Source organism: Hesperophylax consimilis, chromosome 17 (genome assembly GCF_061612785.1).
Source record: "Hesperophylax consimilis isolate HC1 chromosome 17, BYU_Hcon_1.0, whole genome shotgun sequence".
NCBI lineage: Eukaryota > Metazoa > Arthropoda > Insecta > Trichoptera > Limnephilidae > Hesperophylax > Hesperophylax consimilis.
In genome coordinates this window covers 18,675,098-18,696,759 of record NC_142852.1, presented here as the reverse complement: position 1 = coordinate 18,696,759, position 21,662 = coordinate 18,675,098, and the positions used below count along the sequence as shown (strand labels likewise).

Here is a 21,662-nt window from a genome sequence, read left to right as displayed (position 1 = left end):
CAACTCGCAAAAAATATCGATGTAAACCATACCAACTCCAGTTCACTAAGTTGTAATACAAATTTGACCAACAACTTGCATTTTAGTCTAAAACAAGTTTCAAATGAAGATACTAGATTGATCATAAACTCATTAAAAAACTCGTCTTCAACTGGCTTGGACGATATATCAAATATTGCCTTAAAAAAACTTGTATCAGAAATAACCACTCCCTTAACAAATCTTATTATCCTGAGCATCCTAAAAGGCCGATTCCCCGACAAACTAGAACACGGAATCATAATCCCAATACATAAAGGAGGCTCTAGAGCGGACATAACTAAATATCGTCCAATTACATTACTAAATTCACTATCTAAAATCTTTGAAAAAACTATTAATAATCAACTAATTGAATACCTTGAACAAAATAACATACTATCACTCAACCAGTTTGGATTCAGGAAAAATAAAGGCACCTCCGAAGCCCTGGCAACAGTTACCGATTTTCTAAATGAAAACTTAGACAAGGGATCAAAATGCATATCAATATTCTTAGACCTGTGCAAAGCATTCGATACTATCTCCCACTCAAAACTTTTACAAAAACTATCTAATATTGGTATAAATGGTTATGAACTTACTATTATTAGCGATTACCTGTCAAACCGAAAGCAAAGTGTGAAAATCAACAACTGCAATAGCAATCAATTACCAATTAGCTACGGCGTGCCTCAAGGAAGTGTTTTAGGTCCTACCCTGTTCTTAATATACATAAATGAATTATGTAATCTTCAAATAGATGCCAAAATTGTAAGTTTCGCTGATGATACGATTCTCCTCTTCAAATCAAGCAATTGGAATGATGTATACATAAAAGCTAACAGGGGCATAACTGTGGTTAAAAGATGGTTAAACAATAATACACTAACAATGAATATGACCAAAACTAAATACATTGAATTTAGTATTAATCCTTCCTTAAGAAACCCAAAAAATCAAATAAAAATATGTGCTTGCAACCTGACAATTACGAAAATATGTGATTGCCCTTATTTAGAACAGGTTACTAAAATTAAATACTTAGGTTTTATTTTTGACAGCAATTTAAAGTGGAAACAACATATAACCACTACAGCAAAACAAACTTAGAAAATTCATTTACTATTTTAGACAAACTTGCAACTTTCTTAACCTAAGCCAGCTCAAAACAATCTACTATGCACTTTGTCAATCTTTAATAGAGTATGGTATCATAGCATGGGGAGGAGCAAACGCTGCCGCCATTCATCCAATATGTAAAGCTCAGAAACTTATAATAAAGATTATCCTCAAACTACCAATCACAAGCAGCTCGGATGAAATTTTTAGGAAAATCTGTGTTATGGACATAAGGCAACTTTATGCCAAAAACATACTTACATACCTCTTCAAACACAAAACTACTTTTGACAATATCCAAACTGCTCGTGATACTAGAACCAAAGGACATAATTTCTTACAAATCCCTTTTGCTAAAACAACTTTTGGCCAGAGAAATTTTAGATATTGTGCAACAAGGCTATATAATGCTCTCCCACTAGCCATTAGACTGAACGAATTTTTTTTAAAATATAAAACAGACATCAAGTCTTGGATCATAAGCCAAGACAGATCCATGATCAAAAATTTTATAAAAATCCCTACAAAAGTATGTACTCCAACTAGATGCTGATTAACAAATTTATCATTTATTATTATTATTTATTATTTTTTATCTTTTTCACAATGTCATTTAATGTAATGAAATATTGTATGTATAAAAAAAATGTAAAAATTAATTCATGTTTCAAATACGTCTGTCTCGACACAGGTTTATCCTAGTGAGACAGACATCGAAAAAAAAAACTGTAAAAAAACTTTATATTGATAATAAAAAAATAATAAAAAAACGTCATATGAAATGCAGTCATTCACGTCATTATAATAACATTACAATAATTGAGTTGCTATCTGCAAGTAAACAATAAACACCATTGCCATTTTTCGCAATTGCAATACTCACCTACCAAAATTTTGCCATACCAATGTACCGTGCTTTGTCTATGTCCTTGAGGTGATTTTTCACAAAAACGGCGCTTTACAAGTTATCCAATAACTATTACTATTTATCTCTAGAAAAGATATGAATAGCGATAAGGGAAAGATAATGGCAACTTGAAACCCCTATTAATGATAAATTCAATGTGCATTATGTTTTGCAAATTACATAAAATGTATTGTTGACTTTTTTAATTAATTTAGATTGACATTTTCTCCCCATTATTTCTGGTTTTCACCCTTCAAAGGTGTTCTTCGCCATCATTTAAAATTATGGAGAAATTAAAGGAAAATTATTTTTTTTAAAGAAAGACAAACATTCCCGGGTTACATTCTGGAAGAGGCCCACCACTTCCCCGCCCTGTTTTAGGTACTGATGGTACCCCTTCAGAGCGCTTTTTTTTTATATAACGAGTGTACATTTAAAATTTCAAAACAAGACCTAAAAATGTCCATGCTAACGTTATTCGCAGTATGCGAGTGCTGCGTATTAGTAACTTTTTATCAATTTCTATTCTATTTGGTTAGTTTAACAGGTCATATGTACAAGGTATCAACAATAACAGGTAAAAATGATAATTTACAGCCACCTGCAAAAATGAATAATTATGACACAAAGAAAATGGTGAAATGTGCACCTCATTTTGTGGTGGGGGGTGTCGTCACCCGCTCCCAGGCAGTCCTAGGGGGAGAAAGCAGGTTACAAATAACCTGACAATATTTGAAAATCCCCTACTACCACTACAGTAAGCTGAAAATGTTTCTTGTGTTGTGATGGACGACTTAGCCAACCGAGGAATTGAACACACTACGCCTGGGTGGGACCCAAACGCGATGTCAACTCGGCCACCGATCGGTCGAATCGGTTTAAATATTAATTTTATTTAAATACGCAAATTTCAAAATCATAATGAAAATGGAGTCGAGTTCAGACTAAGAAGAGATGAGATGTTGAATGGAGGGGACACAAATTTTATATAAAGCTTGATAGAAGAGAGGATATTTGTTTAGAGAGGGACAACCAAAAAATATGTTTTTATCGAAGGAAGCAAACACTTTGTGATGTGACATTATATATTAAATGAAAAAAATACACTTCGTAAAACACCACTTTTATTATGAATCAATATTAACAGCCAACCAGGTTTCGCTTAGCTCAAGCTTCGTCAGGGCTTATTATATCAACGCGTTGATATCAACAAGTTGATATAATAAGATATCAACAAGTTCATATAATAAGATTCCGAATTATCTGCGAATTTAAAGTACAGAAAATTACCTTTTAATAAATAATATCATTAAAGGAAATCTTTAAAATACAAAATTTAAAGTGGATACGTTTGTCACGAAACAGATTTTTTAAGCAAATGGCTGCGCGAACTGTAATTTCTAAATTTGGCATCCGAATATGTTATTATACTGTTAAAATTTGAAGTTTACCCTGAGCACGAGAATGTTTTTATGCAAGAGCGGTTTTTGATGAAATTATATCATAAATTACACTTTTTATTGCACCGGTAAGTGCAGAAATCAGAATGATTTCTCTCAACTTTGGGTTCTAAGACGAGTTAACAATTTATCTTTCCGACTGTAATAGAAGTTGCATCCCTAGCACAAAAATGGTTTCTCTCCAGCATGTGTTCTAACATGAACATCCATGTTATCTTTCCGACTGCACGTGAATGCGCACTCTGAGCACGCGAATGGTCTCTCTCCAGTATGAGTTCTAGTATGAGAAACCAGAGAGCCTTTCTGGCTGCATCTGTAAGAGCACTCTGAGCATGAGAATGGTTTCTCTCCCGTGTGGGTTCTAATATGAGATACCAGAGAGCTTTTCTGGCTGCATCTATAAGTGCATTCTGGACACGAGAATGGTTTCTCTCCAGTGTGGGTTCTAGTATGAAAAACTAAATCCTTTTTCTGTCTGAACCTTTCAGTGCATTCCGAGCACGAGAATGGCTTCTCGCCAGTGTGGGTTCTAATATGTACAACTAAATTGGTTTTAAGCTTACAACTATAGGTACAAGTAGGGCACGAAAATAATTTCTTGGCTGTGACATGTTCTTTTGAATGCAGGTCTTTTGTATCATTAATGGAGGATTTCACCGAAACGAAATCTGGAAAAAATCACAATATAATCAAGGTTATTCGGCAGTTATTGGTTAAAAGTTCGAATTTTTAAAATCCGATAAAATGTGAATCCAAATTTAGTTTACAAGAACATGCAATATTTATTTTCAGCTACTCATCTATAGCAGTTAAGACGGTTTGTTTTTATGTTTCCTTATTCTTCTGCGTACGGTATATAATAAGATACTTTACCCAGTATTAAAACAGAAGACTTTAAAGAAATACTATTGAAATATGGATCTACAGAGTACAAATCCTTCGTCGAGTGGTCAAAAAATATATCACAAGCTGAACCAAATAATATTCAAGGGGAACAGTGATCGTCGACGTGGAACCAACGTTACTAGTTCGAGCGCGTTTATCCTGAGTTGTTCTGATCTGCAGGTAGACCAACTGATAGACCAACTAGACTGGTAGACCAACCTCCAATATGACATCGTGCCAGAAAAATAAGTTATAAGTTAATAGCTCGCAAAGGGGTATTAAAAAGATACTAAAAGCTCCCATAAGGACACTAACAAAATAAATCTTCAAGTATTTTGCAGTCGCAAGCATTCAAAGTATCAAAACAAATTAAAACCTGGCTTATAGAAATCAAGAAAGAGGAATTAAACAATATTTAATATAAAACCGTTGTAAGATCTGAAAAAAACGATATTTTAATAAAACTACAGCACAGGAACCTTCCTAGGAACACTCGTAAGGTGCAATAAGAAAAACCGTAGAAAGATTATCTTTTTCCATATGCTACTACGTAATTAAAAAAATTGTGTATTTAAATTTTTAAAAACTTACCTCTACTTTGTTCTATCTTTTTTAAATCAATAAAACATTTCTTTTTAATATCACTATGGTCCAAGTACGCGTCACGTTCTTGCGCATTTTCCTCTTCCGCTAGAGTCCCTTGCTCACATTTGATCGCAGAAGCGTCATCTGTCTCCTGTTTGACATCACCGTTCTGCAATATTGCTTCACAATGGATTATTGGATTCTCCTCTTCGGGTTCAGACTTTATGACACCGACATCTGAGGTCACAAGATCCATTTCAGATTTTGATGTCGGAAAAATCTTCTAGAAAAAGAAATAGTCGTAGTCATATCGCACTGTCATGAACGTCAAATCGAGACAATGAACTGTTCGACGTGTGCATGTGGATAAATTCAAAAAGGATTAAAGATTTTCATGTTATACAATTTGACAGCATAAATTTTAATTATTTTTTAATGATAAACTAATTTTTTAGATTCAATTTTGAAATTTCTCCTATATTGTATGGATATTTTAGGCGTATAATTAATTCTTATAATAATTTGCTATCCTTTGTGCTTTACATAAAAACTTCGTCTTATGAACATTAGTTTATCATTAAAAAATTATAATATTTTAAGTCTTTCACCAACAAATGTAGATATAATATATCTCGACACCATCTAGTGGGAAATTAAGCACTAACAAAGTTTTTTCCAAAAAAAAAATTTTGGTTGTTTACAGATGAAAAAGCATAATAAGCAGTAATTGTCCTTGTACATATTGATTTATTTGCAGGGTTGGGGATAAGCCGACTTAGCTCGGTGGTCCAGAGCACCTGGCTCTGGACCACCAGCTAAGACAAAGCTGACAAACCAGCCCGGGTTCAATTCCCATAGGCGGCATTTATTTTTACTCGGGCGATATTTTCAATTTGTATGGATATTTCAGACGAGTAATTAATGCTCATAATAATTTGATAAATCATAATGTTTATATGAGCAATAAATAGCTATGTTTTTGCCGTTGAGGAGACATGACACATGACACACACAAAAGATTCTAAAATGACAAAAGTTTGAAATAAGTATGCACACATAGGTAAACTAGCATGAAAAAAAATTTTGGACACTTTGCAAAGTATGAATTGCTTTGTTATCTAGTTCTCTTCATACTTTATTTATTTTCTATTTTATAAACGCCTTTATAGGCTTTACATATGTATTTTACTAGATCCATTGCATAAATGTTAAGGTAAGAACAAAATAGAAGGAAAAACTTTATAAATTTGCTTAATACGTGGTATATATAAAGCGGCATTCAAATATATATCTATAAATAGTATATATATAAGTGTTTTTGCGCATAGTTCTTCTAAACAACGCAACGGATTTTGACAGGGTTTTCACTATCATGTAGAAAATTTCTTTCGGGAGGTTTACATATTATACATTCAAATTACATTTATAGAAAGTAGAGAATAGTCGAGTGACGCAGGGTACACGTCAGCTAGTAATATATAAGAAATGAGAGAAAAAAATCAGATACCAGTTTTTAAATTGACGATGGCGTAAACATAATAATACAGGTTCATCAAACATATTTTACAAGTGAACGATAAGAAGAATTTAAAAAATATTTGCAATAGCTCAATGCCATGCGATGTTCATTACATCAAAACATCATTCAGATATCTGAGTTTGAAAATGTGACAGTTTGAAAATGGCCTTGTAAGCCGAAACAGCTGTCACAATAATAAAAAACTAAAACACTTGCAGAACTTAATAATAATATTATCAAATTTAATCTAAATTAAATTTATAAAAAAATCAGATATCTCTTAAATATGTCGAGAATTGAGGTGAATATCTTTCAAATTGTATGAAGGGGAGAAATAAGTGCATGTTTGTGGTAGTAAGACCCGGATGAATGTATAAAGTGACAGTTTAGCAGATATCGAAAACAAAAAAGATACAATTCTTGACTACGTTTGTTCAAGATGTGGCATTTTTCTTTAAGACGTGGAACAAAACGTTGAACTACAATAAAAAACCGATTTTTATAATTTTAGCAGTTTTGTTGATATGACGTAGTTAATAAAAGGCTCACAAAGTGACAAATTATACGTACTTGAACATATCGCTCCGACTTGTTGGTAATAAAATAAACGATGACGGATAGGTAAAATGAAGTCATAGATAAAGTCAAATAACATAAAAGACAAAATAGTGAAATAAAAGTTTGTGTGGTTTTTTTTATGGCTTTTTACCCCGGTGTCAAGTTGTAGTGATTGTTGAATGTTTACAAGTTCTGGATAGAGTATTAGTGCGATTTCGTACGAATGGTATTGAAGCACAATCATCTATAAGAAAATTTGGAAATGATTTGAATGCAAAGTGCTGCATAATGAACTATTATAATTTTGTTTTTGTGTTGTTGATACAGTTTTAACATCCTATAATATTTTTTGGGTTTTTGATGAAACTATGGCAGCAAAAATGGTACACATTAAAATAATATATAAGTATATATCACCACATAAATATAATAGCAATAAACACCAAAAACACGAAATTTGACCAATTTTTAAGAAACAAATAATTCACTACTCAAATTAAAAAAAAAAAACTAAAAAATAGACTGGTATACAATAAATGTAATGCTGAAAAGAACCGAGATAAATTTCAAACTATGCCAACGCAATAAATAAATAATTAGACAATTTGAAAAATTTAAAACTTACTCACAAAACAATATAACAAGACTCTGAATAGCACAAAGAAGATTTAAATGTATTCGTAAACAAAACAAAATACACAGAAAAATTAAACATACTACGCATGACATAAAGCAACTTTATAAGTTAGTAAGCATTTATTTATTTCATGTATTAGAAGTCATTAAATCAAAGTAAGTACTACAATGAATTGATTATAATTGTTTTGAGGAGTGGTCATATTTTATACGCTGGTAACACCGCTTCTAAAGAACCCATCCGACGTGTGTCAGAGCAAATAGTGTCATAGTGTAACCTAGAAAATCCACGCGGTTATTGAATGCATCAGCAGAATGCGTACTTGATTCTTGACGATTACTATTAATTTTGGCAAAAGTAAGAGTGTTGGTTGCAGGTTATAAGTTTAAACCACATACAGAAGTATCAATATTTTAATTTACCCGCACATTGTGAGCGACAGAGATAAGATATATTTGACCCAGACGCACATTCTCGGTATCACCAACAGAGTTTAATCCGGCCGTAAGTACCTACTACTCATTGAATAGGGAGGTATTCTCTTTAGTCTTTACAACTACCTTAAGACTGTAAATAATATTATGTGTCACCTATTTATATTTTTCTGTAATAAACAAATATCTTACGTAATACAAGGATAGATTATGCATATAAAGCTAATATCTTACGTAATACATTGATAGATTATGCATATAAAGCTAATCCAGAAAATTTTTGTATGTTAAAGTAACTTCTGTATATTTAAATATATTCAGTATATTCAAACTAATAAGTATATAAAGTGGAGAGGAAAGGAAATGTATTTTAAGGTTAGGGTATGCTCCCGATGCATTTATTAATCACATATTAATAATATATGCTCATACGCGTTACTTGTGTTCTATATTTATGAAGATTATTGCTAAGAATGCGTACATTTTTAATTGCTTGAACAAGATAAGTGAAACGATTTTCTTGCAAATTCCTTTAATAAAAGAGCTGTGCTTTTGGAATTTTCAATTCTCTGAATTTTTTTGTTTGTTTTAATTTTAATTATTAAATTTTGTTTTTTTTTTCTACCATTTTCATGTTTAAAATTTAAAAAATGCAATTTTGAAATATTAACGTTTATTTAAATATAATAATCTAAAAGGTTATTTTATCATTTTATTTTCTATTCTTAGAATTTCTTTATTCAGTTGTTTTTTACATTTGTATTTTACAGTGACCTACAAAACTGAGTAGCATTCAGTTTGATTGTAAAAAATCTCTAATTTTTACAACTTTTCAATATACAAAGGTATATTAATAATTTTTTTTCTAACTTATTTACTTTTAATCCTTATAAAGTACCCTTTCCCTATTGCTACTCCCGTTAAATAATGGTCAGATATGTTATTAGTTACAATACAGTGTTATAGCGGTTAAGTATTGCAATATGATCAATACATGATTTTACATTTTTTCCAATCAATATTTCATTCCGAGTCACATCTAATATTACACTTTCTAAACCATTTTCACTGAGTATATTTTGATATTCTGTAATTACATTATTTTTACTATCCAATATGTTTATGTTAATGTCACCACAGTACAAGAAATTTGGTTCAGTCGAGGTATAACTTCCTTGAATACTGTTGTCTTGGTTACGTCTGGGCCTTGTGAAAACGGCTTGTTGAGATTTCAAAGTGAACTGATGAACATTGATTATTTCTATGTGTTTCTGGCTTCCCTATTTAAATACGAACACATTTGCCTCAATCTTCATCAAACGAATATTCGTTTTTCCAATTCTCCTGAAAAAAGCAACACTCGGCTTCAACTTTTCTTTTCGTGTGGTTGCCATTAACAAGATTACGAAAAATTACTGTATATTAATTACTATGTGATATTACATCCGCAACGGTGACGTGAAAATAATGTTAACCAACAGACTGCCTGAGATTCCTCTCTGAATAGAGTTGCCAATGATTCTGATAAATCGGGACTGTCCCCTACAAGAAAGTTAAAAGTTTCGATCAAATTGCACTTTTGTATAAAAATAAGAAATTAAAAATAGTTTTGCCTATACATGTGCTAAGTTGATTATTAATTGAAAAACCTCTACGCGGGGAGGTTGTTTAGTTTATTGTTGTCTGAGTCTTTCTCACTCCCCGAAACTAAACTCATTCCAAGTAAAGAATTGATAAATACTTTTGGTTTCCAGGAGAACAAGGCTCTGGGCACGATGGAGCATTCTATTTTAGAGAGAGTTACTATCAAGACAGAACCTGGGATCAAAGAAGAAGATGAAGGTGGGCTATCATACGGAGAAATAGATGTTAATCTCACTGAGGTTAAAAAGGAATGCTTGGACGAAACTGAAAGCATTCACAAGACAACGGGTAAAAACATGAATTCAAGTAACTCGTTTTCATCGAAAAATTTATTGTAGCTGTAAAATGGGATCATAGTTTTTGTTGACGGTCATAATAATCATTTGATATATTACTGTGATGCTGTTTATTACTTACATTACAACGATTGTTGCAAGATATAATATTGTTCAATATAATTCCTTCTGATAAGTAATTACATTAGCAAAGCGGGAACAAATTCCCATCGTGTAAAATAAATATTGTATGCACATTAAAAAATATGTATTATCTCTTTTAGGCGCAGCAATGAAAATGAATAACATATATTCAAATCAACAAAAACCTAACCAAAAAGGACCAGAAAATTCAAACTCTTTGTCGGGCACTGAATGTGACCGAAAACTTACATCGAAGTCACACTTAACTACACACATTCAAACACACACTAAAAAAAATGTATTTTCTTGTTCTTTCTGTGATTATTCATCTTCACGGAATGATCACTTAATAATACATATTCGCACTCATACTAAGGAAAACCCATTATCATGTTCTAACTGTAATCATTCATGTTCACAGAAGTCAAATTTAATGACACACATTGTCTCTCATACTAAGGACGAACCATTCTCATGTTCTTACTGTACTTATTCAAGTTCACGAAAGTCAAGCTTAGAGTCCCACATTCGCGTTCATAATAAGGAAAAACCGTTCTCATGTTCTTATTGTGATTTTTCGTGTTCACTTAAATCAAGCTTAATATCACACCTTCGTATCCATACTAAGCTAAATCCGTTCTCATGTTCTTACTGTGGCTATTCATGTTCATTCCATTCAAACCTAAGAAGACACATTCGTACTCATACTAAAGAAAAACCATTCTCCTGTTCTTACTGTAATTATTCATGTTCACAGAAGTCAACCCTAATAAGTCATATTCGAATTCATACAAAGGAAAAACCATTTTCATGCAAGTACTGTGATTATTCTTGTACGTGGAAATCAAACTTAACATCACACGTTCGCACTCATACAAAGGAAAAACGATTTCAATGTTTGTATTGTGATTTTTCTTGCTCACGAAAGTCAATCTTAATGAAACACATCCGCACCCATACTGAGGGAAAACCAGTTTTATGTTCTTACTGCGATTATTCATGTTCCCAAAAGTCAGAATTAATAGGACACTTGCTACAGCACTTTACATCACATACAGTACGAAATTACAAAAAATAAACATTTTCGCGAAAGTATTTTAAAAATATCTCAAAACCGAATTGATAAAAGTACGGAAAGAACTCTAAAATAAATACAAATTTTAGACCAACTTGCATACTTCCACTAATTGAAAAAAATGCTAGAAAAACACCGCTTCATTAATTAAATAACGTATTTTATTTATATACATACTAATTTATATATATATTTATTTATATATATATATATATATAAACGGGGCGAGTTAGAATAAGTTTATATGTATATGTACTTGTTCTAACTCGCCCCGTCATCACGTTAGTAATCTACTATAAGACATTTATTTTTATTTCTCACCAAATGCCTTTGGTATAAGTTGGCAACTTTAAACAAACGGATGAGTTGTTTCCGATTCCGGTGTCAGCACTTTATGAACGGGCACGGTTTGGGCAACTGTGTGCTTTTGACTTGTCATAACAATAATTCGATTTCAATTAGAAAGTGGTTTAAATTCGTATTGAAGTGTACGGTTGCAAGTAATTGAATTGTTGATAAAAGTCAGTGGTTTTTTAGTTGAAGTCTTCGATTGTGTCACAATTGTAATGGCGGAAGAGAAACGCTGTAATGGATGGCCCAGTTGATCGCTGTTCGTGAAGTTTACCTCATCCATCGGGTCACATACTTGCCATATCCTTGAGTTGATCGCCACCCCCGGATTTATCGGGTTATTTTTTATGAATTCTGGTGCAGATCTTTAGAAAACTACCGACATCTTATGCATTGGAAATGTCTAGTAGCTGACTTAGTTTGGCAGTCATTAACTCATTTATTGCGACGGGTTCCCCGTCCTTTCATCGCCACCAGAGCTTCGCGCTGGAGAGCGGCTCCTAGCACTTGACATGACATCATCGGTTTACCTGACGGGCCTGATCTGTGTGAAGGCCATCCGGCCCCGCATGCTGCCAACCAGATCTTCGAATTACACGGCTTATCTAGATTAGAACATTACATTTTAATGGTTAGCAGTATTATTGTATTTCCACGGGGGAAAAATATTGTATATTTTTTATTACTACAATATACTTATAACTTGTTAAATGTCGTCCTGTGTTTTTATTGGACTTCAATCACCCTGGACGGTGCCCTCACCTTCACGTGGAATCTCATGCTCCTTATCAGGATTGATTGCTTCCTATTTCTTTACTTTAAATTTTAACTATGTAAGACAAAACTGACTTGTCTTTATAATGTCTCGTATTCTGCTACACAGACTAAGTAATAAGCATAGTTCAATCGATGTTTACCGCTATCAAAACAGTGAACTTAAATTCAATCTATTAGAATATTTGTAAATGATCTACAAATCATTTTATGTGATGATTTGTTTGTATGAAACATTTTGTGCTGATTCTATACACAAACGTAGAAAATGGGAATTTCAGGTTACTCTTTGACCGGATTTTTCCGTCGCGTACATTATAAACCCGAAATTTTAATGACATATTGTTAATAATTTTTTTCTGTTTTAATGGCATGTGCTGATATTATTATAATGTAAGTTTGTCTTAAATAAACACAATTTCTCATCTCTGTAATCGGGGTTCACCGCAAAAACACACTTCAGAGAATTTATTATTATCATTATTTCTTTATTAGTATGATCAAAGTATTTAGTTTATATTTTAAGTATGTTTTTGAGATGAAATTTAAAATATTTGTTGTTATTTCTTTTTCTGATACTTTGTAGAAATGTTTTAAAAAACTATACTCCAAGATATTGGCATTTAAAATTTGAAATTGATATAATTGATTAAAGTGATTTGTGTTTGGGGTATTATGCCGTGTTGCACTACCTCCTTTCGGAGAGTATTGAGTGTCTACCAGCAGGGAAAATGTGGCGATGGACACTGCAATGCTGTCCAAAACGTTAGCTTAAGAAGGAGGTACCGCAACACGGCGTAGTACCCCAAAAACAAATCATTTTAATACTTTTGGCGGTTTAAAATTTCAAATCGTACCGATATAATTGATGTTTTTCAGAGTTTTCTCTTTTTTAAATTGTGCCTTTTATTTAGAATTTTATCGTTGTAAATTTATAATGCTGCATTGTATAATTATAACGTATTTAGTTTTCTGACTTTAAATTCTTTAATCAAAAGTTCTGACGAATATGTATAATTTAAATAGACTTGTTTAGATTATGAATTAATTTATATAAAACGTTAATTAAACTCTTTTAAAAAATTAATAGGTAGGTATCATGTAGCTTTATGTTTTGTTTAAAACTTCCACAGAAAATTTCATATTTCATGATTTTTTTTTTCAACAATGATTATTATTTTTTAAATTTAATTTGTATCATTTATAATTCATTATTGAAGACAATTTTAACGATTTTTAAACGAAAATTTCAATCAGAAAAAAGATACTTGCCATGGCGTTGATCTACCAACTGAGCTAATGGGACCATTTCTCCTTCGGTCATATTTTAACTGTATCCTACTTCGCATAAGAACCACTGACATTATCTTCATCGTAAATCAGTTCAAGTCCTAGAAGCGACTTTATCTTTTTTCTGTTTTAAATTTTTGTTTAAAAGTTGAGTTTGAAACTGGCTCATTTTAGTTAATTGCATTACGTATTTCGCAGTATTAGTCATATATAGATAGTTCTAGCTACATTTACGTTATACATTAAATCACCATGACTTGCTTTTTATAAAAAACCCACTAATTCTTTTTTGAGATTAGTCTCTGTTAGATTACGCTATGAGATTTATTTTGTTTAAATTTGTCTAATTCTGGAGAAATTAAAATGTCTGATTTGATAAATTAGACTCTTGGAATAAATGGAACTTTTATTTTTGTTTAATAATCTTATTCATTATTATATAATTATAAGTAATAATTAGTCGCCTGAAATATCAATACAATATGAAAATATCTCCCGAGTAAACATAAATTCCGCCAACGGGAATTGAACCCGTGCCTTCTGATGTCCGGTCAGGAGCTCTGAAACCAATGAACTATGTTGGCTTATTTCCAATTAATCAACAATTACTACTTATTATATTTTTTGCACCTGTAAAAAACCAACTTTATTTTTGTAGGAAAGACTTTGTTAGTGCTAAATATCCCACTAGATGGCGTCGAGATATATAATATCTTCATTTATTGGTGAAATATTTTTAACTTGTCAAATATTATTATTTTTAATGATAAACTAATGTTTATGAGACAAGGTTTTATGCATAGCATAAAGGATAACAAATAATTTTAGCAACAATTAGTCGCCTGAAGTATAAATACAAATTGAAAATGTCTCCCGAGTAAAAATAAATGCCGCCAACGGGAATTGAACGATTGCCTTCTGATGTCCGTTCAGGTGCTCTGAAACCACTGAGCTATGTTGGCTTATTTCCAACCCGCTAAATCATTCAATATGTACTAGTACCTCAATCAACAATTACTGCTTATTATATTTTTTGCACCTGTAAACAACCAACTTTATTTTTGTAGGAAAGGCTTTGTTAGTGCTAAATATCTCACTAGATGGCGTAGAGACATATAATATCTTCATTTAGTGGTGAAATATTTGTGACTTGACAAATATTATTATTTTTTAATGATAAACCAATGTTTATGAGACAAGTTTTTATGCATAGCCTGAAATATAAATACAAATTGAAAATGTCTCCCGAGTAAAAATAAATGCCGCCAACGGGAATTGAACCATTGCCTTCTGATGTCCAGTCAGGTGCTCTGAAACCACTGAGCTATGTTGGCTTATTTCCAACCCGCCAAACGATTCAATATGTACCTCAATCAACAATAATTACTGCTTATTATATTTTTGCAGTAATAGTACCAAGAGTAGTTGGAAAATAAAGGAAGACAAAAAAGATTAAAGACGTTAAAATAAGCAATAGGGTAAGGAGTAAGGAGGCAAAAATTTCAAGACTACAAACATTAAAAGTACTGGAAGAGAAGATAAAGAAAAACAATAAAAATAAGAAAAATCCAATCAACGTATCTACAACAATCAATAACGATCGGTCCGATCCAGCACTGGCGCAAACTTCAAAGTTTCATCCTACAGATGACGGTGATGGCAGAATTGATGTAAAATAACATCGAATGTATGAGAGACGTATAAAAACAGGTTCATACCTAAAGTGCAAAGATTGCAAAAACAATGATGGGCAAAGAAAATATTTATTCAATTACTAACAGAATCTAGCAGCACTTAAGTTATCATTCGTCTTTTTCCTTTTTTTCAGTAATGTCTTGTACATTTTTTGCGTCATTATTATTAAACTTTATTTTTATTAAAATAAATAACTTTTCATATTATAATTACGTTTAAAATACTGGTAAACCAAAGAATGACTAAAGATCAACTATTTAGGAATGTAAAGCAAATGTATTTTAAAATATTTTGGGTGGCCAATAACTATAGCAAAGCATGGTCAATAACTGTAGAAAGGGCGACCAATAATTACAGCAAGGCATGGCCAATAACTGTAAGAAGGGCGGCCAATAACTGAATTTAATTCCGCTTTAATTCTTACATAACGCAGCAATGTCAAGAGATAATTAATTATCAACACGCATTAAGACATATATTACCAACCTATAGGTGTAAACAGTTTAAAATAATATTATTTATTAACAGAACAATCGTAGTACTATAATAATTGGCCATGTCTTGCTATAGTTATCGGCCGCCCTTTTTACAGATATTGGCCATGCCTTGCTATAGTTATTGGCCGCCTTTTCTACAGTTATTGGCAATGCCTTGCTATTGTATTGTATTTTTAATGTAATTATAATATGACAAATATTTTAATAAAAAAAATTCAGAACAATAGAAAACGATAAACACCTACTAAAAGCAATTAGATTAATATTAAGAGAAGTTCATGTAAAAATACCAAAATGATGAAACTATCTTTGTAATTAATTATAAATTTTAATATTCATAATTACAAACACTAAATATTCGTCATCTTGATACTTACCACTCTTTTAGACACAAGCGCCAGCTTCTATAGAAGAGCAACATTAAAAAATCAAAGCAGTGAAAACTAATTGTACAAATTGTATGAATTATCTTTGTTAACATTATTGACAATACTCTGTAAATTGATTAATTATTTAACCTGTTAACCGGGGAGTTCAGTTTTGAATTACGCAGCATATAACGGGCGCGAACTCCTTCACCAGGACGTATCAATACGTCACGCCCGGTGGACGTTAATTTTATTTTAATTTTATTTTTATTTATGCATCAAAAAAAGTGAAAAAATTGAATTAAAAAAATAGAATATTTACAAACAATTATAAAGATTACAAAAAAATATAAAAAAAGGTTATAATTACAGAACAATAAATAAAAGCACACAGATAAAGAGAAACATTGAGTTTCAAAAATTTAAATGTGTAAAAATTAAAAACTTAATTTCCGTGTGATATGTTCGGAAATCTACGTCCCGCTCGTTCCAGGGCGCAACATATATTTCAAGGACGTATTTATACGTCCTACCCGTACCCGATACTGTTTACGTTTGACGTATATATACGTCCCGCCCGGTTAACAGATTAATAAATATATTTAAAATGTAAAAAAATGTAAATATAAAGTATAATCTTATATGTAGTGTTGTTGTAATTTTTTTTTACTTTATGTTACTCTTACGTTTTACTAATATTGCTTCATATTTTTTAATATTTTCTCATTTTACTTGTAATCACAATTTTACAAGTGTGTATTTTTTACCTTCTTTAAAATGGATTACAACTATTTACTGTCAATATCTCCTGTATAATACATATTCTTTTATTGTGCTGCATCATGTATCACTTCTATGTAAAAGCCTTCTTAGGCGTATATATAAATAAATAATAATAATATCTTAGGCGGCAAACAGCTGTATCATCTATACTAAGTCATCCGAAGTGATGCGCTTCATTTGGCATGGGTGGCCGGGCTCATCGGGTGAGGTTTGTTCAGCATGCGCTGTCCACCAACTGCGTGGGGTGCCAGATCGGGAGAGGCCTTTTGACCTCTCCAACTGGTGTCTCTTAACCCGTCACTTTGCGCCGCATAGGTCATTCGTCCGTCACTCCTGGACACAGTGATCCCTATATTCCTACTCATACCTCATACCTTTATCCTTTTGGAATTTTCTCTCTTTCCTTTCCTTAATAATACCTTCTACACAGCATTCTATTTTCCTCAGGACTTCTGTCTAGGTAATGCAAATCATATTTAAATACCGCATAGTACAGGGTTTTTCCAATAAGAGGCGTTATTTTGAATAGCCCGCTATTTCGGTAGATGTTACTTTTTAAGCTGTTATTTTTTGACATTTGACAAGTAAAAACTACGCCATTAATAAAATTGAACGATATACGCTTCAATAACGCATTGAAATTATTAAAATTCACTTGAGTGAATCAAATGCAAATCATTTTGAGTGATGAGGCCCATTTCCACCTCTGTGGCTTCGTCAACAAACAAAATTGTCGCATCTGGGGCTCGCAAAACCCAAGAGTTATTGTTGAAAAGCCTCTCTTTCTTTAACATGTGACTGTTTGGTGCGGTTTATGGTCCGGTGGAGTCATTGGACCTTACTTTTTCGAAAATGAGGCTGGAACAACAGTTACAGTGAATGGTTTGCGCTATCGAGAGATGAATAATGATTTTTTATGGCCGGAATTGGATGGTATTAATCTGGAAAACGTTTACTTTCAACAAGATGGCGCTACATGCCACACAAGCTACGAAACCATTGATCTTTTCCGATTGAATATCAAAATAACATCTCTTATTGGAAAAGCCTGTATAATACTTTTGACTGAAGGTACTTATTAGTCTGTTTTTAAATTTGTCAATTTTCATTTCACTTACGAAGAAACCATTGATTTCGAAATATGTTGATTATTTTTTGCTTAAATGGTGTTGTATACAAAGTATTTTATTATCAAATATTTTACGTTTTATTTTTAAACCGCAGATAATAATCACTACACTACCCACACACAGACTTTGATTTTGTGGTATTTTTTGCTACATTGAAATGATGTATAAAAACCTTCGTACTAAATGTACCCAGGCTGCTTGAGCAAGACATGCGTCAAAGAATACGTAATGTCGGAGTCTTTCAGAGTTTAATTATTTTATGGTCACAGGTCAAATAAAAAAAAATCATAACCAAAATAATAACCGTAAAATCGTTTAATAAAATTTCTAAGAAAATGATAACAAGAATTATGTAAAAAAGTAAAAAACAAATTATATAAAAGTGATTTCATTTTTATCTTTCTCCATACTAAAATTGGTTTTCTTATAAATTTTCTTCACTTTTAGGAAATATTAAATACAAATAAATACAAAGTAAAAACAAATATTAATAACTAGTGGATTCCCTAATGTTTTGCATATTTTCTAATGTCTTTCTCGGACATCTCCGATTTCTTACACCATTCACTACTGTATACCACAATGTTACTGTTAAAAACTACATTACATCGATTCCGTATCTCATTCCAGTGCAGATATATTGCATTAAGTATTCCTCGGCGCCCCCGACTTATTCAACCATTCAAAAAAATCTCTAAACACTCCTGGCACTAATAAGAACAAACTTTGAAATTTTCAGCGGTATCGGTGGACTACTTTTCAAGTTTTAATGTTTTATCGAATAATAATGTAAACGGATTGCAGTATTTGGAGCACAGACGTCGTGTGAGAATTATTCGCTGGTTGTACTGGTATTTCAATGGAGGGTGCTTCGAGGAGCGTTTTCGATCCCTTCGGCTCCGGACAACGCCCAAAAGTTTACCAAATTTACGCACATGAAGATGGATCGTATAACGATATTCTTTTAAATGTAAATACGATACAAGAATCCCAACTGTCGAGACCCAGTGGATCTATGATATTACCAAATGGGGTATGTTGAAGAAGGGTAAGAAAGAAGAAGGTTGAAACGTTTTTGTCTATTGCAAAAATACATTATACTGTACACGGCGTCTGGAAACTCGTATTACAAGGAAACTAGTCACTGATAAAAGTGGGGAAAAAGTGGTTTTATCGGTTACTGATGAGTTAAAAAAATATTTGGACCTAGGTCTACGGTTCGACGTGTTTTATAATGCCTGTGAGAGACCACGATGTTAGCGACCGTTCTATAATGCGTGTGAGAGACCACTCTGTTAGCGACCGTTTTATAATGCCTGTGAGAGACCACGAGTTAGCGACCGTTCTATAATGCATGTGAGAGACCACTCTGTTAGCGACCGTTTTATAATGCCTGTGAGAGACCACAATGTTAGCGACCGTTCTATAATGCGTGTGAGAGACCACTCTGTTAGCGACCGTTTTATAATGCCTGTGAGAGACCACGATGTGAGCGACCGTTCTATAATGCCTGTGAGAGACCACGATATTAGCGACCGTTCTATAATGCGTGTGAGAGACCACTCTGTTAGCGACCGTTTTATAATGCCTGTGAGAGACCACGATGTTAGCGACCGTTTTATAATACCTGTGAGAGACCACGCTGTTAGCGACCTTTCTATAATGCTTGTGAGAGACCACGCTGTTGGCGATCGTTTTATAATACCTGTGAGAGACCACGCTGTTAGCGACCTTTCTATAATGCTTGTGAGAGACCACGCTGTTGGCGATCGTTTTATAATACCTGTGAGAGACCACGCTGTTAGCGACCTTTCTATAATGCTTGTGAGAGACCACGCTGTTGGCGATCGTTTTATAATACCTGTGAGAGACCACGCTGTTAGCGACCTTTCTATAATGCTTGTGAGAGACCACGCTGTTGGCGATCGTTTTATAATACCTGTGAGAGACCACGCTGTGAGCAATCGTTTTATAATTACCAACTGTTCTCATCCCCACAACGACCATCGAGAGATGAATGTGAATGAAGCAAGGGGTGTGTGTTGAGACACAAGTTATGTGGCGGTCATTCCTCTCTGCCTACCCCTGCTGTGAAATGGCGTGATGGTTAATTAGTTACAATTACAATTGTTGGGTTAGCTGGAAGAAATAGGATGTAACCTATAAGTTATACCCTTTGTACTTTTTTTGTGCAGTAAATATTTTTTTGAATTTAGAATTTTGAATTATAAAAATATAAAGACAGTAGCATTCAAAGGGTTAAATTGTAACTCAAAACCTGCCGCTCGGTTATTTTATCGAGCAGTTTCTATCTATCGGCCGATAGGTGTGCTAGTGTATGTGGTATTCCTATTTCAAATATAAACATTCGAATGCGTGTTCTATATTCAAATATTCGTGTTCTATTTAAAATTCAATATATTTTTTTAATTTCCTCTTTGTGTCATGCATACAATTTTGCTTATTATTTTCAAGTGTTCAGTACTTTATAAGATTCATTTTACCGTCCATCTCTTACTGGCGCTTGATTAAAAAAATATAAATGTTTATTGCGTTTATGACCAGTTTATTTACAAATCAATGTAGATATAATTTCACATACATTTTTTTGCATAAGGGGCATATTGCCTTATCGTTTACTTAAGAGGAAGCTACAAGCCAAAAATGTGTATATTCTTAGTATACCTTATATCGTAGGTAATAGGCATTAAAATCGCTTGACAAACGGAGTCTAGAAACGTTCGATTTAAAGCAAAAAACTGGTTTTTACTTATTTTGAAAATAATTTTATAAGAAAGCAAAAAAGTCAATCAAGTGAAACTGCCACAGATAATTTTAGCTATAAAACTGTACTATGCGTTCATACATTTCTGTTGAAAAAATATTTTTTGTAGGAGTTTGCATTTAAATTTTTTATGGAGTAATTTATTTATTTATTTGTATTTTACTCGTGCGAAGCGATAGGAAAGCCTTCAATTTATCTAAAGCATATTTTTTGGTTTTCATAATGTACACCAATTCGTTATAAAGATTAATCAATATATTGATTTGGATAAGTAATTTTGTTTTCTTAATATTTTTTATGAATATGGTTAATTTCGTTGTTAATTAAAAACGTTAAACGTTAGCTTATAAATTAGTATTTTTAATTACATTGAAAAACGTTTTTGGAAGCGGAAAAAATTTGTGAGTTTCTTTATATTTTATTTTAGCCATTTGTACGTCGAAGTTCACAAATATCTAATTTATTGTTAAATTCATCCATACATTATAACATTTTTTATTAATAATTGCATTTTATTTTTAATAAAATCGCTGCTACAATCCAACTTGAATATATCAATTGGTGCTGACTAGCTTTTCTAGACTAGACGTTTTTCTACTTTCAATAAATATAATTTCCATGTATTATACGCAACAAACCTTCCTGAATAAATGATAATGAAAACCTTTTCAAACTCCGTTCCTTAATTTAGAAGAACTAAGCGCACAAACAGAGTGACTTTGTTTT

At 32.3% G+C, this 21,662-nt stretch overlaps 2 protein-coding genes and 1 long non-coding RNA gene across 3 annotated transcripts in view; 2 read left to right on the top strand and 1 right to left on the bottom strand.

Annotated features, from left to right (window-relative positions):
* Positions 1-2,933: 2,933 nt before the first annotated feature.
* On the bottom strand, positions 2,934-7,128 carry LOC149416145 (uncharacterized). Its single transcript, XR_016303652.1, has 3 exons — positions 7,067-7,128; positions 4,984-5,260; positions 2,934-4,175 (listed from the first exon to the last, which is right to left on the bottom strand). It is a non-coding gene; the product is annotated as an uncharacterized LOC149416145 (long non-coding RNA).
* An 825-nt stretch (positions 7,129-7,953) lies between these two features.
* LOC149416144 (uncharacterized) lies at positions 7,954-11,468 on the top strand. Its single transcript, XM_089642061.1, has 3 exons — positions 7,954-8,195; positions 9,880-10,057; positions 10,329-11,468. Exons 2-3 carry the CDS (start codon positions 9,901-9,903, stop codon positions 11,264-11,266), a joined length of 1,095 nt encoding a protein of 364 aa, XP_089498187.1. The 5' UTR covers positions 7,954-8,195; positions 9,880-9,900; the 3' UTR covers positions 11,267-11,468.
* Positions 9,919-21,662, top strand: part of LOC149416143 (cholesterol 7-desaturase nvd 1-like) — a 28,370-nt gene continuing 16,626 nt past the window's right edge. The window contains exon 1 of the mRNA XM_089641883.1: positions 9,919-9,967. The gene's annotated coding sequence lies outside the window, so the exon portion shown is untranslated. The remainder of the gene's footprint in view (positions 9,968-21,662) is intronic.

Bases quoted from the DNA above. Each gene is read 5' to 3' on its own strand.
- LOC149416144 (XM_089642061.1), top strand. From the start codon at position 9,901: ATGGAGCATTCTATTTTAGAGAGAGTTACTATCAAGACAGAACCTGGG. The intron at 10,058-10,328 runs GTAAAAACATGA...TATCTCTTTTAG, and splicing joins AAGCATTCACAAGACAACGG to GCGCAGCAATGAAAATGAAT.